The sequence below is a fragment of the Nansenia antarctica genome, assembly GCF_963989245.1.
Source record: "Nansenia antarctica genome assembly, chromosome: 11".
In the NCBI taxonomy this organism is placed as follows: domain Eukaryota; kingdom Metazoa; phylum Chordata; class Actinopteri; order Argentiniformes; family Microstomatidae; genus Nansenia; species Nansenia antarctica.
In genome coordinates this window covers 11,826,194-11,841,166 of record NC_137681.1, presented here as the reverse complement: position 1 = coordinate 11,841,166, position 14,973 = coordinate 11,826,194, and the positions used below count along the sequence as shown (strand labels likewise).

Below are 14,973 nucleotides of genomic sequence, written 5' to 3'. Positions count from 1 at the left end.
ATGGAGTCTAACAGACTGTTGCTCTGTACAGGCGGGTATTGATGTGAACCTCCGTAACACCTACAACCAAACAGCCTTGGACATCGTCAACCAGTTCACCACCTCGACAGCCAGCAAGGACATCAAACTGCTACTCAGAGGTAAAACACAGCAGGACAATCTCTTCCAGAGGTCGGCAACCTTTACTATGAATAGAGCCATTTTTAGCCAGAAAGAAATCTGTCTGGAGCCGCAAAACACAACACATTTGAGCCCTATGATGAAGGTAACACAGCCTATTAAGTCTAAATCAATATTACTAATAAGGTGTAAATGAGCATTCATTCAAATGTTTTACCACATGTGACTACTCTGCAGTGGGCTATTTATCATTATTTGGTACTTTAACCGTATGATTTGTTACATTTATGAAATGACATACCTGCATAGAAACATACCTGCATAGAAACATACCTGCATAGCACCGCTGTCTGCCCAATATCGTTCACATGACGCTTGACTCATGCCGACCCCTGACTAATCCAGATATAACTAAACAATTAAAACCATCTCCTCTCCATGTTCAATATATAGATTATCTCTCTCTCTCTCTCTCTCTCTGCAGAAGCATCGGGGTCTCTCCAAGTGAGAGCATTGAAGGATTACTGGAACCTCCATGACCCCACAGCTCTCAACCTTCGAGCTGGAGATCTCATCACGGTAAACTGCGCTTTTGTGTGTATATGTTGTGTCTGTGTATTGTGTGTGAGTGAGTCATCGGTGAGTGAGTGAGTCATCGGCTTTGTTTGCACCCAGTTGAGTTGTGGTGCTAGTTTGTGTGGCCTGTGGGCGGGGTGAAGCCCCAGTGGTTACTCTTATCTCTGTTCTGCCATCACTTGGTCCATGGCCCACACCACTATCTGTTTATGATAGTCAAAGGGCCGGTTACACAGACCAGGCTTAAGCCTAATCCTAGACTAAAAAGCATATTGGTAATTGGACTGCACTTATATAGCGCCTTTATCCAAAGCGCTTTACAACGGCCTCTCATTCACCCATTCCCACACACATTCACACACCAATGGCGGCAAGCTACCATGCAAGGCGCCGGCCCGCTCACTGGGAGGAATTTGGGATTCAGTGTCTTGCCCAAAGACATTTCGACATGTGGCCAGCCGGGGCTCGAACCGCCGATCTGCCAACCTTGCGATCATTAGACGGTGGCTCTACCTCCTGCGCCACAGCCGCCTCCATATTCAATTGAGATTTTACGTTGAAGGTGTGATTTAGTCCAGGACTAGGCTTAAGCCCTGTCTGTGATACCGGCCCAAGATCTTCGTGTTCGTACGATTTATTCAGAATGTCAAATATGAGGTTGTTTTTCTGTTGCATGGTGATGGGTGAAGTGTGTTGTTTAAAGGTAAAAGTGGGTGGTAATTCGGTGTACGGTGTGAGTGTCTTTTCTTGTGGTAGCCCTAGATGTTTGTGAGGTATTCGTGCAATTAGGTGTACTGTGAGATTAGAGGTATGTTTTGGGGGTGTGAGAGAGAACTGTAGAGCAGCAGGTAGGGACACGCTCCTGTCACTCTCATGTAGTGTGTGTATGTGTGTTAGTGAAGGGGGGGAGGGGGAGGAGAGGGTTGGGAGTTTGCATGCATCCTTATGTGAGTCATACCTTCATTTTCCAGGATCCTACTGTTTAGACTTGTGTGTCTTTGTATTCGGTGACATGCCTCTGGACTCAGTCATGTTTGTGTTCGTCTCTTCCGGACACACGCACACACACAGTCATATTTGTTCAGACTCACTCAGCCAGTGCGTGTGTGTACCAAAGCCTTCTCATTACCATGTAAAAGCATGGCCTGCGGCGTCATACAGTTCATCCATAGTTCACACAAAAAGACTCTCAGTCACTTGCTTAGCCGACTGTAGTGGTTCCAGTTGTCTCTCAAAGTCTGTAAATGGACAAAAAACATGTAAATGGACTGCACTTATATAGCGCCTTATTCCGAAGCTTATTCCTTTACAATGGCCTCTCATTCACCCATTCACACACACACACATTCACACACCAATACCATGCAAGGTAGCCCGCTCATCGAGAGAAATTTGGGGTTCAGTGTCTTGCCCAAGTACACCTCCACACGTGGAGCCAGGGATTGGACCACCGACCTTGCGATCATTAGACCTACCTCCTGAGCCACAGCCGCCCCACATGTCTCCCATAGACGATAGACTCCCAGTAACAAGGACATACTGGTCATTGAAGGAGATGGCTCTGTGTAAACTGGACTATACTGTAGACTCAAGCCAGTAGTGTGGTTTTGGTAGAGGGGGCAAAGACACAGGACAACCTCTACTTATGAAGCAGCCATGTGATTGGCTCCCACCCACCCTGGATGAAGCAGCCTTATGATTGGTTGATTCCAGGTTTTGGAGCAGCACATGGACGGGCGGTGGAAGGGTTACATCCATGACAACCAGAGGGGGACAGACAGAGTGGGCTACTTCCCCCCGTCTGTGGTGGAGGTCATCAGCCGGAGAGCAGGTACACACACACACACACACACACACACACACACACACACACATATATACTACTGCAATCACACTCACTGTCACTCTCACACATACACCTTCAAATTTAGCCTGGTTCCACAATAGAAGACCCTGAAACTATGCAGCAGTAAATTACTCTATGGTATTCAATACAGCAGGCCAAACACTTATAGGTCCCACAAAGAACTCTCAAATGTCACACACACACACACACACACACACACACACACACACACACACACACACACACACACACACACACACTCTATACTCTATACACCCACTTTTTAATAGGCTTACCAGGGCCAGATTGGGAAGTGTCAGCTCAGTTCGAAAGCCATGACACTCTGTCTAGTACTGTATGCCGAGTACTGTGTGTGTGTGTGTGTGTGTGTGTGTGTGTGTGTGTGTGTGTGTGTGTGTGTGTGTGTGTGTGAGCGGAAATCCTAGTTTAAAGCTCAGAGTTGTTGACGGGTCCTTACTGTGAGAGCGAACTCGAGGACAACTCAGCTGTGTTGTGTGTGTGTGTGTGTGTGTGTGTGTGTGTGTGTGTGTACTCACTCAGTGATGTTGTCAACAGAGTGTCAGCATCCCGCTGCCTCCACACACACAGAAGCAGCGTAAGCCTTCTCAGCAGAAGTGCTGATCTCACAGTCATATTCAGCAGCCATTATGTAACACTAAAAGGGGTTTATGCCATCGAACGGAGAGAATTCATGACTGGTGGAGTAGCAGGTCTCTTTCCTTGAGGGCTCTAGGGTGTACAGTACCAGTTTTTGTACACACACACACACACACACACACACACAGACACGCGCGTACGTACGCTTCACCTTGTGTCTCTTTCCACTCCCGGCCCACCCAGGGGGCACTCTCTCCCGCCAGGTCTCATTGCCAAGCCAACGTCAGCACTTCCTGTCAAGGGCTGCTCCCGCAAGCATGGGCCCTGCCCCCCAGACTGACGACTCCTACACCCTCTACTACGAACACGCAGGTACACACGCACACACACACACACGCACACACACACGGACTCTTCGACTATGACCCTCACCTGTCTCTCACTCCATCACTATTACACTCATGCACGCACCCTCACTCAAACACCCTTGACTTTTACTACCTCTTTACCATCACCTATCACAATTTATCCTCGGACAAATCCTCCGATTCGTCGGGGACGTTCCACCCCGGTGCCACCCTCCACCCTCCCCCCACCCCCTCCCACCTCCGTCCGGGAGACAGAGAGCGCTGATGTCTACTGGCCCTGTGGTCCTTGGGGTCCCCATCCCCCCAGGCCGGCCCCGGGCCCAGCAGACAGACAGACAGACAGCCCGTCCCCGTCCCGACCAGTAAAGTGTGTGTGTTTGTTAGGTGTTCCACCTGGCAGTGTCCTCTCAGCCTCAGCTAGTCCAGCTAGCCCCGTTGAGGACATTTGGGTCCTCAGGAGCCCACCCACTGGTAAGAGTGTGTGGACCCGCCCTCCCCCCCCCCCTCTATCCCACGCTCCCCTGATCTCTCTGCGAACACGCCTCGTATCACAGCCAACCCTCGTACACACTGGTAAGGGTGTGTTACCCCCCCCCCCTTAAAAACATCACAAGTGTGATCCTCTTCCCATATACTCAGTTCCCCCAGTCCCGCCTAGACGTCATAGCTGCCTAACCCTAGCCCCCGCCCCGCCCCGCCCCCCCCCAATCTCGCAACCGCCCCAGAGCTTAAGTCCCCCCCGCCCCCCTTTATCCCCATGCCCTGTAGAGCTTCAATAAACCATCTCTGCTACCCAATAACCTTTTTCTGTCTCTCTCTCAGTTCTCTCGGGCATTCCTTTTCCGACGAAGGATCCCTCAATTCTCCACACGAGATGTTTGCTACTTACACTCTCTATCTCTCTCCCTTGTTCTCTCTCTCTCTCTCTCAGGTGACAGGAACAGCGTCGGCAGTGCGGGCAGCGTGGGCAGCAGTCGTAGTGCAGGCAGTGGCCAGAGCTCAGAGAGCAGCCAGGGACAGAATGGGACCCACGCCCGCCTGCCCAGCGGAGCCCACGACCCTGGGAAGGTTAGAGCCCATTACCCTGGGAAGGTTAGAGCCCATGACCCTGGGAAGGTTAGAGCCCATGACCCTGGGAAGGTTAGAGGCCATGACACTGGGAAGGTTAGAGACCATGACACTGAGAAGGTTAGAGGCCATGACCCTGGGAAGGTTAGAGGCCATGACCCTGGGAAGGTTAGAGCCCATGACCCTGGGAAGGTTAGAGGCCATGACCCTGGGAAGGTTAGAGGCCATGACCCTGGGAAGGTTAGAGGCCATGACCCTGGGAAGGTTAGAGGCCATGACCCTGGGAAGGTTAGAGGCCATGACCCTGGGAAGGTTAGAGGCCATGACCCTGGGAAGGTTAGAGGCCATGACCCTGGGAAGGTTAGAGGCCACGACCCTGGGAGGGTTAGAGGCCACGACCCTGGGAAGGTTAGAGGCCATGACCCTGGGAAGGTTAGAGGCCACGACCCTGGGAAGGTTAGAGGCCACGACCCTGGGAAGGTTAGAGGCCATGACCCTGGGAAGGTTAGAGGCCATGACCCTGGGAAGGTTAGAGGCCATGACCCTGGGAAGGTTAGAGGCCATGACCCTGGGAAGGTTAGAGGCCATGACCCTGGGAAGGTTAGAGGCCATGACCCTGGGAAGGTTAGAGGCCACGACCCTGGGAGGGTTAGAGGCCACGACCCTGGGAAGGTTAGAGGCCATGACCCTGGGAAGGTTAGAGGCCACGACCCTGGGAAGGTTAGAGGCCACGACCCTGGGAAGGTTAGAGGCCATGACCCTGGGAAGGTTAGAGGCCATGACCCTGGGAAGGTTAGAGGCCACGACCCTGGGAAGGTTAGAGGCCATGACACTGGGAAGGTTAGAGCCCATGACCCTGGGAAGGTTAGAGCCCATGACCCTGGCAGGCCAGTGGTCTTACGGTACTTCATAAAATCATAGCTTAGTATATCATGAGTTCAACTTGATGAGTGGTCTACCCCCCTGTCTGTAGGTCTACCCCCTATCTGTCAATCTACAACCTGTCTGTAGGTCTACCCCGTGTCTGTCAATCTCACCCCATTTATGGTTATGGGGGCATATCTGTAGGAACACGCCCCATTGCCGCTTGCGGTTATATTTTATTATATTATTGTTACAAGGTTGAAGGTCCATACACCAGGAAAAACACTTTGCACTGTGCTGGTAAAGGACTACTTCTCAGAGAAGTCACTTGTGTGTGTGTCACTAACCCCAGCCCTCTGTTTCTCTGTGTAGCTGGCTCCCTCTGCTGGTGAATTAGGGGAACAGGACCACAGCAAGCAGCCAGATGGACCCACAGGTCAGTCGCCTACCACACTCCTCTCTTACTTTCTCTTCTTTTTTTCCTCCATCTTCCACAGACATGTACACTCTCTGTATATAGAGCTGTATAAGAGATGCTTGGATGTGAAGATAATTTCTTCCAATTAAATGTAGTTTGCTTTTACTTGCGATACACATGATATTTTTCGGATATCAGTCTAGATGGTATTCAGTGTCTCTTGCACTAGCTAGACATAATTCAGCATGTGAGGTCTGTGTTACAGAGTATTCCACCTGTCACGCCAGCCCAAGCCTGGAGCCACAGGGCACAGGGGAAATGAGAGAGAGAGAGAGAGAGAGAGAGAGAGAGAGAGAGAGAGAGAGAGAGAGAGAGAGCGAGAGAGAGAGAGAGAGCGAGAGAGAGCGAGAGAGCGAGAGAGAGCGAGAGAGCGAGAGAGAGAGAGAGAGGAGGAAGCTTACAGCACCACACAACCAATAAACCCCCCAGCTCTGCACATTTATACCGCCTGTCAAGACTTCAGTCAGAGTCAGCACACCTCTTTACAGAACTAATAAAAAGGGAGTCTTTGCTCTCCCTAACCAGTGGGTATGGAAGAGGAACACAGAGAAGAGATGCCGGGTTTTTCCCCGAGCTTAGGGCATTCTGCTGAGTAAGGACTTTGCAAAGAGTTCTCAACTGTTCAGCGGAACACAGACAGTCGGGGAGGGTTTGACACATACCATAGTATATCATAGAGAGAGAGAGAGAGAGAGAGAGAGAGAGCGAAACTAGGGAGAGAAGACAAACTGAGAGGGGAGGAGACAAAGAAAGAGTGGGAGAGTGAATAACAAGAAAGATACGAGAGAGAGAGAGAGAGGAGGTGAGGAAAAAGGGAGGGAGTTGGGGAGTTGTTGACATTTCCCTGAGGTTCATCTGCGGAGCAGTGAGACTCAGACAGCTCTACAGGTGGAGAGAGGGGTACAGAGAGAGAAGAAGAGCAAGAGAGGGAAGGAAACAGAGAAAGAGAGATGAGGTGCAAAAAGACAGCAGCACCACTCTCCTTCCTGCAGACGGGTAAGACTCGGCAATCCTGGCTTTCTGATATAAAAAAACAAAAAACGGAATTAGCCCCCACCCATGCCATCGAATTGCTAGCTTTTTGATGGCGTAGCTGGTTTCCCTCGGGTATTTCGATGACGGTCACGTGGGTGACAATACAGAAAAGCAATGCTGCAGCAAACTTGACGCCCGTCACATACAGAATCCAGTTATGTTATGTTCTAGTTATTCTGTTGATATTACAAGAGACGGTGGAAGGGGGTCTCAAATGTACATTTTGGATATGTGACAGCAGCTGGGAACAAGTCAGCAACCAATCAGAATGTTCTGACTTTTATTCTGAAAAATGTAAATAACTTTCAGCGTTAGGGTTCATCAATGACACACTTCGCTAGTCAAGCCAAAATACTGCAATGCAATGGATTCGCACTAACTAGGTCGTAGTGGGGATTACTTAACGAATCATTGAATACAAGTCTGAACGAACCGTCGGTTGGCGACTTGTTCCCGGTTTCACCAGCTGCTGTCACATATGTCTGTGTGTCCCTCTGAACACACACAGATGGGTCTCGTTGGTTGTTGTTGTAGTTTTCAGGCTACATTTAGCCTCACCAAGGAGCAGCCTGCCCTACACGAAAACACAGAGGTTCTGAGTTTGTTTACTGCTGCTACTTCTGCAGTTCCGTGGTGATTATCTATGTGTTTACTCTGGGATTTTTTTTTATAGCGGAGCAGAACTGTGATTAATTTAAACAAACACACACCAACAGCACAGCCATAACCATGCCAGCCAACAGGGTTGGGGTTAGGGTGTGGGTGTGATCAGATCCATGTGTAGAGACCTGGCACAGACAGCATCAGACAGACACGCACTCAAACCTGCACTGCAGTATTCCAACGTGTGTTGGAACTGTCGAGTCGTGTGTGTAAACAAAGACAGAGCGTAGGCTTAAACCAGTGGATGCTGGTGGAGGGAGAAATCGGAAGACGGGGCTTATTGTAATACATGGAACAGAAGGAGGAACGGTATGAAAGCACAGGAAGTCAAGTCAACCTCCACCAGCCTATTTTTATCTTATTCTATTATTTCAATTGTCACTTTATTTTGTTGTTGTTTGTGGTGGGAGCTTCTGTAATGCCTTGATTTTCCCTCAGAGATCAACAAGTACCTATCTATCTATCCACTCCTGAGGCTGGGTCTCTGGTCCTAGACTGATGGGCATAGACGCAGGCCCAGTGGAACCGGCTCTGAGGCCCTAGTTGATACACTCTGCACGATCAGCTGTGTGACACACTAACTCACTCTCACTGTTACAGTGTCTCATTGTTGGCCTGATAGGGTTTACATACAGGACTGTCTATACATGCTCTGATTCTTCCCTTTCTCTCGCTCTCTCTCTCTGGCCTTGAGAGTAGTTAGGAGTATGTTTTGGACTTGACGAGGTGTGCAGACACACAAACACATGGCCCCCTCTTCTCCACCCCCCCTGGGTCAAATAACTCATCTTTAGGTGCTGTTTTCACCCCCCGGGGGACAACTGGGGCCTCTGACTAGTTTGGACCTACGGAGGGAGGGAGGGAGAGATAGGGAAAGAGAGATCAAAACCGGTGCCTCGGGAGGGAGAAAGAGAGCGAGTAGAGGCGCATTCTTCTGTGAGCTGTGGTAATATGTCATCTGTCTGCTCTAAGGCTGGGGCCTTCAGAGTCACAAGGTAATTTACCTTCAGCTGGAGAGAACCACTGGACTGGACATAACTGGCTAGGACACCGCTAGATAGAGCTACAGAACCTGTAGCTACCTGTATGTTGTTGCCGTACGTGCCGACGTGTATTTACCATGGAGGTGTGTGTGTGTGTGTGTGTGTGTGTTATTCAGTTTTTCTGTCATAGGATTAATTTGGTCTCTTTTTTTTCCTCTTCCAGTTTTTTGTCAGATGAAGGTTGTCATGTACCTCAGAATTAATTGTGTGTGTTTGGTAGGTTGTGGTCCTCGTCGTCAGGTGAATGGGACTCGGACAGCGGAGCAGAGTGGGTTCATGAGACCAGAACACCTCCTGGAGGGCAGGGTGAGTTCATCCACTCTGTGTGTGTGTGCGTGTGCGTGTGCGTGTGTGTGTGTGTGTGTGTGTGTGTGTGTGTGTGTGTGTGTGTTATTAACACTATGGGCCCTATTATGCACTTCTTAACTTGCCGTCTTAAGTCTTAATTAAGACGCACCGCCAGGTTAAGACCTACCGCCACCCTTATTATGCGCTTCATACGCGCTACTGCTATTATGCCGGTGTCGATGGGCGCCCACACAAGACGTAATACTCCCGTGCATATATTACTCATTGTGGGAGTGTTCATATGTTAATGAAGTGCACTAGGCGCCCCTGCTATTATGCGATCTGACTTTGCTCCTAGCGCTAAGAAGTGGTTTGAAAAGTTCTTAAGTTTAGACTTCATGCACGTTTTGAAACACGAGCGCGCCTCCGCGGTTTGCGCATGCATGTGGGCACACATGAACACGCACGTGGCTCCACGGCAAGACGTCAATTACGGTCACAGTATAAATGTTTTATTTCAGAAGGGAGAGGCAGAGAAGCGCGCTGACCTCCTTCTTAGGACTTCCATAATAGCATAGCGCTAATGACTCAACGCAGCCGGTTCTTAAAGGGAATGGCACCTGGCACGCTGATTGGGTTGATTGAGAAGACGCCCAAAACACACCCATGACTAATTTCTTTGCTTAGCGCCGGGTTTTAGGCGCCCACTACCGCACGCATAATAGCAAAGTGGCCTTGACCACGCCTCCACGTCTTAAGTTTAGATCTACCGCCTCGTCTTATTGCTTAAGACTTATGAAGTGCATAATAGGGCCCGCTATGTTCTTTCCTGTAGGACTCTGAGGCTATCTACCAATGGCTGTGTGAGTTTCAGTTGGAGCAGTACACTTCTAACTTCCTCACCTCGGGATATGACGTGCCTACTATCAGCAGGATGACCCCAGAGGTGTGTGTGTGTGTGTCTAAATGACCACGCTGTCTGTCTTTAAAGAATCAGCTCATCAACAGTGTCTTAGGGATCCCTGTGTCTATGCTATGTAGAAGTCATGCTATGTAGAAGTCATTCCTATTCTGGCGTTTGCCTTCCAGGACCTCACAGCCATCGGCGTGACCAAGCCAGGCCACCGTAAGAAGATCTCCATAGAGATCAGCAACCTGAACATCCCTGAGTGGCTCCCCGACTACATCCCAGTAAGAGACACCCACTTGACCTCTGACCTCCATACACAACTTTACCACATATGTGTACACTATTGTATCATTACCACAGTAGTGCTCAAGGGCTGACACACTGCTATAGCATACTATACATTTGTGACAGCAGCTGGTGAAACCGTGAACTAGTCGGCAACCAATCAGAAATGTCACTTTTATTCCGAAAAATGTAAATGAATTTCAACGTTGTTGAAAATGACACACTCGCTAGTCAAGCGAAAACATTGCAATGCAATGGATTCGGTGAGTAATCCCCTACGCTACACTAACTAAGTAATAGTGGGGATTACTCATTCGGTATGTCAACAACATTCAAAGTATGTACTCAACCCTGTCTCTTTCTCTTCCTGTCCTCCTTTTCTCCATCTCTTCCTCTCCATCTCTCCCCCTCCCTGTCAGGCTGACCTAGCGGAGTGGTTAAGTACAATAGGTCTCCCTCAGTACCAGAAGAGGCTGTGTGAGAACGGTTACGACTGCATCAGCATAGTGAAGGACATCACCTGGGAAGACCTGCAAGAGATAGGCATCATCAAGCTAGGTAAGGGAGACACACACACACACACACACACGGCTACTATAGGTAGTGTAAAAAAATAAAATAAAACGCCTTTCCAAACGCATGCCAACTCTATCACTTTCGACATTTCACCCTATGTGCTTTTTAAATCCATATATGTTCCATGTCTCAGGCCACCAGAAGAAGTTGATGTTGGCGGTGAAGAGGCTGTGTGACCTGCACCGCTCTCGGAACCACTCTGGCGGGGGGACGCTGAGCCGGAAACCCCCCGCCGCCCTGGAGCTGATGGCCATCGAACACGCCCCCGCGAACTCACACTCTCACACACGCCCGGACTCCTGCGGCGACTGCTGCCACTCCCCCAAGCTCCTCTCCTCCTTCCAGGACAGCGAGTTGAGTGCCGAGCTACAGAGCGCCATGATCGGGAGAGCGGGAGGAGGCGTGGGAGAGGGGTTTGGGATGAGGGGTGGGGTCTCGCCGGCGGTCATGTCGGCCATGTCGCTCAGCCAGGAGAGCATCGGAATGCGTTCTCGTGGATCGGGGAATTCTGGAAATTCCGGGAATTTCCCAGGACACCACACCACCCTGGCGTCAGCCAGTACGTACAGCCATTCGGACGAGAACTTGGGAAACGGAGGAAGAAGAGGAGGGGGGAGACAGCGGGTAGAAAACCCTGGGAGAGACCAACAGAGATCCACAGAGGTGTTGGACAACCTACGCCAGCCCACCGCCCCGACGACACTGCCCCTCACCCCTCCCCTCACCCCCAGCAAGATGCCCCGCTTTGCCTACCCTGCAGTACCCTCCAAACCCAAACCCTGCCAGTCCCCCATCCGTCTCTACCAACCCCACCACCACCACCCCCTCTCCTCCCCTGCCTCCTCCTCTCCCCAAGCCTCCCCCACACAGAGGGCCTTCAGCCATCTCCACGCCCAGGGAGCAGGCACCGAACTGGGCCACCGCGTGTTACCCAAGCCCCTGGCTGGAGCTGTGCCTCTCCCAGGGCCTAGGCCTGGACACGGCCTCAACGCTGAGACCCTCAGGGACCCCAAGAAGCGCACCCAGAGCTTGACCCGCTACGCCCTGTCTGACGGAGAGCCTGACGACGATGACGACGAGGCAGCGGCTGAATTGGCTTCGGCGGCCTCCATGCCTTCCTACGCCACCCTGGCGCGGCGGCCGGGACGGGGCCACTCCAACTCCTCCGCCCAGCGCCACATCAGCCGCAGTCACTCATTCGTGGTCCGCTCCAGACGCAAAGGCCCGCCCCCGCCGCCTCCCAAAAGGCTGAGCTCAGTGAGTGGCAGCCAGGCCAGCGAATCAGGAGGAGCAACTGCGGTAGGGATAGTAACAGCGGTCGGGACAGACGTGGTGGTAGAGGGAGGGGTGGAGGTGGAGAGCGCTGGTAGTGTGAGGAGTATCGCTGCTAGGTTAGAGGGGAGCGGGGGTAGCCCCACTAAGAGGGTCCAGGCACCCAGCCCAGGCACTCCTGCCTCCCCCAAACCTGTACCTGCACTGGGCCTGGGGGGCTTGAGGAGGATGGGGAGCTTAAGGACGACGGAAGGGGGAATGGAGAGATTGCAGAAGACCAGAGGGATAGAGAGACCAACAGAAGAAGAGATCGAGAGAGAGAGGAAGAGTGGTTTGGTATTGGAGAGCTCGACACCCCCTCAGAGTAGCTCGGGTGAGAATCTCCCGTTTGCAGAGGACGGCAACCTCACCATCAAACAGCGGCCCAGGACAGGAGTAGGAGGCCGGGCAGAGGCAGAAATCCAGCCCCAGGCTTCTCCCGACCGCCCAAACGCGTCTCAGGCCCCAAAGCCCCTGGAGGTGCCCGAGTTCAACCTGAAGGAGTCCAACACGGTCAAACGACGGCACAAGCCCAAAGACAGGGACTCGGACACGCAGGACGACGCCGCCACCACCACCCCCAACGGAGGAGACGACACACTCTCTCACACACAGGGCAGGGCCAACAGCTTCCACGCACACGGAGAGGTGGCGGCGGCGGCGGCGATTGGCGAGGAAGCCGGTTTCAGATCAGGCACCAACCTAAAGGTTTTCCAGAGGGTCGGCTCAATGGGCAAGGGTCAGAAACCCCCTCTGTCCTCCAAGCCGGCCAGCCCTCTCAAACCCCCCCTCACAGCCAAACCAGCAAGCCCTCAGAGGATGACGACCGCATCTGGGAGTGCCCAGAACCATGCGATAACCACCGCTAAATCAGGCAGTACACAGACATACACAACTAACCCTACACCAGCGAGTCCACAGACCTACACAGCAACTCCTAAAGCGGCCAGTACACAACACACAGTAGCCAAAGCAGCCAGTCCTGCTGCTGCCTCCAGACTGCCCCAGCTCAGCACATCTACAGCCTCAGGTAAGACACACTGTGTGTACTAACGTCCCCAGTTTGCCCATGTCAGTGTGAAATGTAGATTAAAAGACAAGAACGGTGGATTAGAGGTATCGAGTATAGGGATGCTCCGATCTGGATTTTTGGGGCCGATACCGATCACCGATTTTTTTCCTCAAGATCAACCGATACCGATACCGATTTTTTTTAAAATACATAACTGTAGGCCTACTGACTGGATAGCCTACATATTTTTTGCTTTTTAGACAAAAGTTTTGATCCATTAGGCACCAAGCAAACGCAGACCCATTTTTATGGCATAGTAAAGGTCTGGCCTATCACCCAGTTAGGGCCTGAAGCCCAAGTCAGTCGATATGGCTGTATAAAAGACATCATAAACGTGGCCTTCATGGTTTACATACTGTTACGTCCTCCTATGTTTTCTGTTCAGTTATCTGTCTTCCCCAGGGAAAAAAAAAAAAAAACGGTTTTTGCGATCGGCCATTTTTGACGATCACCGATCGAGTCATTTGGAGTGAAATCGGCCGATTTAAATCGGTGGCCCATAAATCGGAGCATCCCTAATCGAGTACTAATCCATATCTGTATTATACATATATACCATCTATATTCAGTATCTCTCTCTCTCTCTCCTCTCTCTGTTGTCCCACTCAGCCCGTTCACCAGGTGTGACCGTCAATGCGTTCCAGAGTGTCGCGTTCACTGCCCCATCCTCCCCGGTTCCAGCCTCTTCCTACACCCACTCGGGGCCTCTCAGCCAGGCAGGTAGAGCAGGAAAGGCCCAGGCGGCTGGTGCGGCCTACCCGGAGATGCTGGTTCAGAGGAGGCTCGATGAGACCAGCACATCCCTGGAGGCAGCTCTGAAAGTGGTGGAAAAGAAACTGGCGCAGGACAACAGCATTGATGGGTAAGACACACAAGCTGGTGCATGCACGCACAGACACATACACACATACTCACTCTCTCTGACATTGTTCTCTCTCCTCTGTGTTTCCAGCGGCAGCAGCACAGTGAAGGCAGCGGGGAACATTCTGGATGACATCGGCAACATGTTTGATGACCTCGCCGACCAGCTGGATGCCATGTTGGACTAAATCCCCCTCCGACCCCTACTTCACCAAAGGCACTCTGAAAAGGACTAATACTAATACTTCTTGGTATCAGTTGCCACATCCACGGCATTCTTCCCCCAGACAGTGGGGGTACTTTGGGCTAGCAACAGACAATGGTATCATCTGAATTTCAACCTAAGCACTTACCCTACAGACACAGCTGTGGATTCTGTTGTTGGAGGACCATCAGAGAACAGAGATGCTTGGGTGCGTGCACGCACGCACGCACACACACACACACACACTTAACTGCAGCACATCATCACTCTTGTATCAAAGGCTCTGCCAAGCACAAGGGCAGCACAATAACAGACTTTGCAATAACATCAAGCCAAGGACAGAATGCCGAGATCTAGTGTGTTTGTTTTTAGATAGAGAGAGGGAGCCATCTTCCCTCTGATCCTGCTCTCACTCCACCAGATGTGTCTAGAGGACAGTCCACCACTAAAGGGAACCAAGGGTCCATTTCTAACATGTATGTTTATTTGAAATGTTGTATTTGAGTCTGTACTGAATGTTTGTTTCCATGTTGCGTTATCTCCAACGCCACAGAAAATGTTGTTTTTTCTTATCAAGTAATACCTACTGTATATGTTTGTTCTAACAAAGGGAGCTCCTGTGTACTTCAAGAAAATATATTGTAAGAGATGAGTCTTATGATTTTTGTAAAAGTATATTGTGCAAAATATATTAACATTGGCTATTCAATTTTATTTGGATGCTTATCGCTTGTGACTTCGCTAAACGTTTAATTTAATCCAATATATATATTATCCATTTTCTAT

The 14,973-nt window shown here is 50.9% G+C and overlaps 1 protein-coding gene across 1 annotated transcript in view; it reads left to right on the top strand.

Moving 5' to 3' along the window:
• Positions 1–14,170, top strand: part of LOC308167797 (CASK interacting protein 2) — a gene marked incomplete at both ends in the record, with an annotated part of 42,888 nt that extends 28,718 nt beyond the window's left edge. Inside the window, 14 exons of the mRNA XM_080542275.1 lie at positions 32–140; positions 605–699; positions 2,410–2,527; positions 3,404–3,532; positions 3,892–3,999; positions 4,460–4,620; positions 5,833–5,896; positions 8,900–8,985; positions 9,803–9,913; positions 10,057–10,158; positions 10,582–10,720; positions 10,872–13,079; positions 13,731–13,983; positions 14,074–14,170. Coding sequence (XP_080398401.1) covers positions 32–140; positions 605–699; positions 2,410–2,527; positions 3,404–3,532; positions 3,892–3,999; positions 4,460–4,620; positions 5,833–5,896; positions 8,900–8,985; positions 9,803–9,913; positions 10,057–10,158; positions 10,582–10,720; positions 10,872–13,079; positions 13,731–13,983; positions 14,074–14,170 — 3,780 coding nt within the window. The remainder of the gene's footprint in view (positions 1–31; positions 141–604; positions 700–2,409; positions 2,528–3,403; positions 3,533–3,891; positions 4,000–4,459; positions 4,621–5,832; positions 5,897–8,899; positions 8,986–9,802; positions 9,914–10,056; positions 10,159–10,581; positions 10,721–10,871; positions 13,080–13,730; positions 13,984–14,073) is intronic.
• Positions 14,171–14,973: the final 803 nt, after the last annotated feature.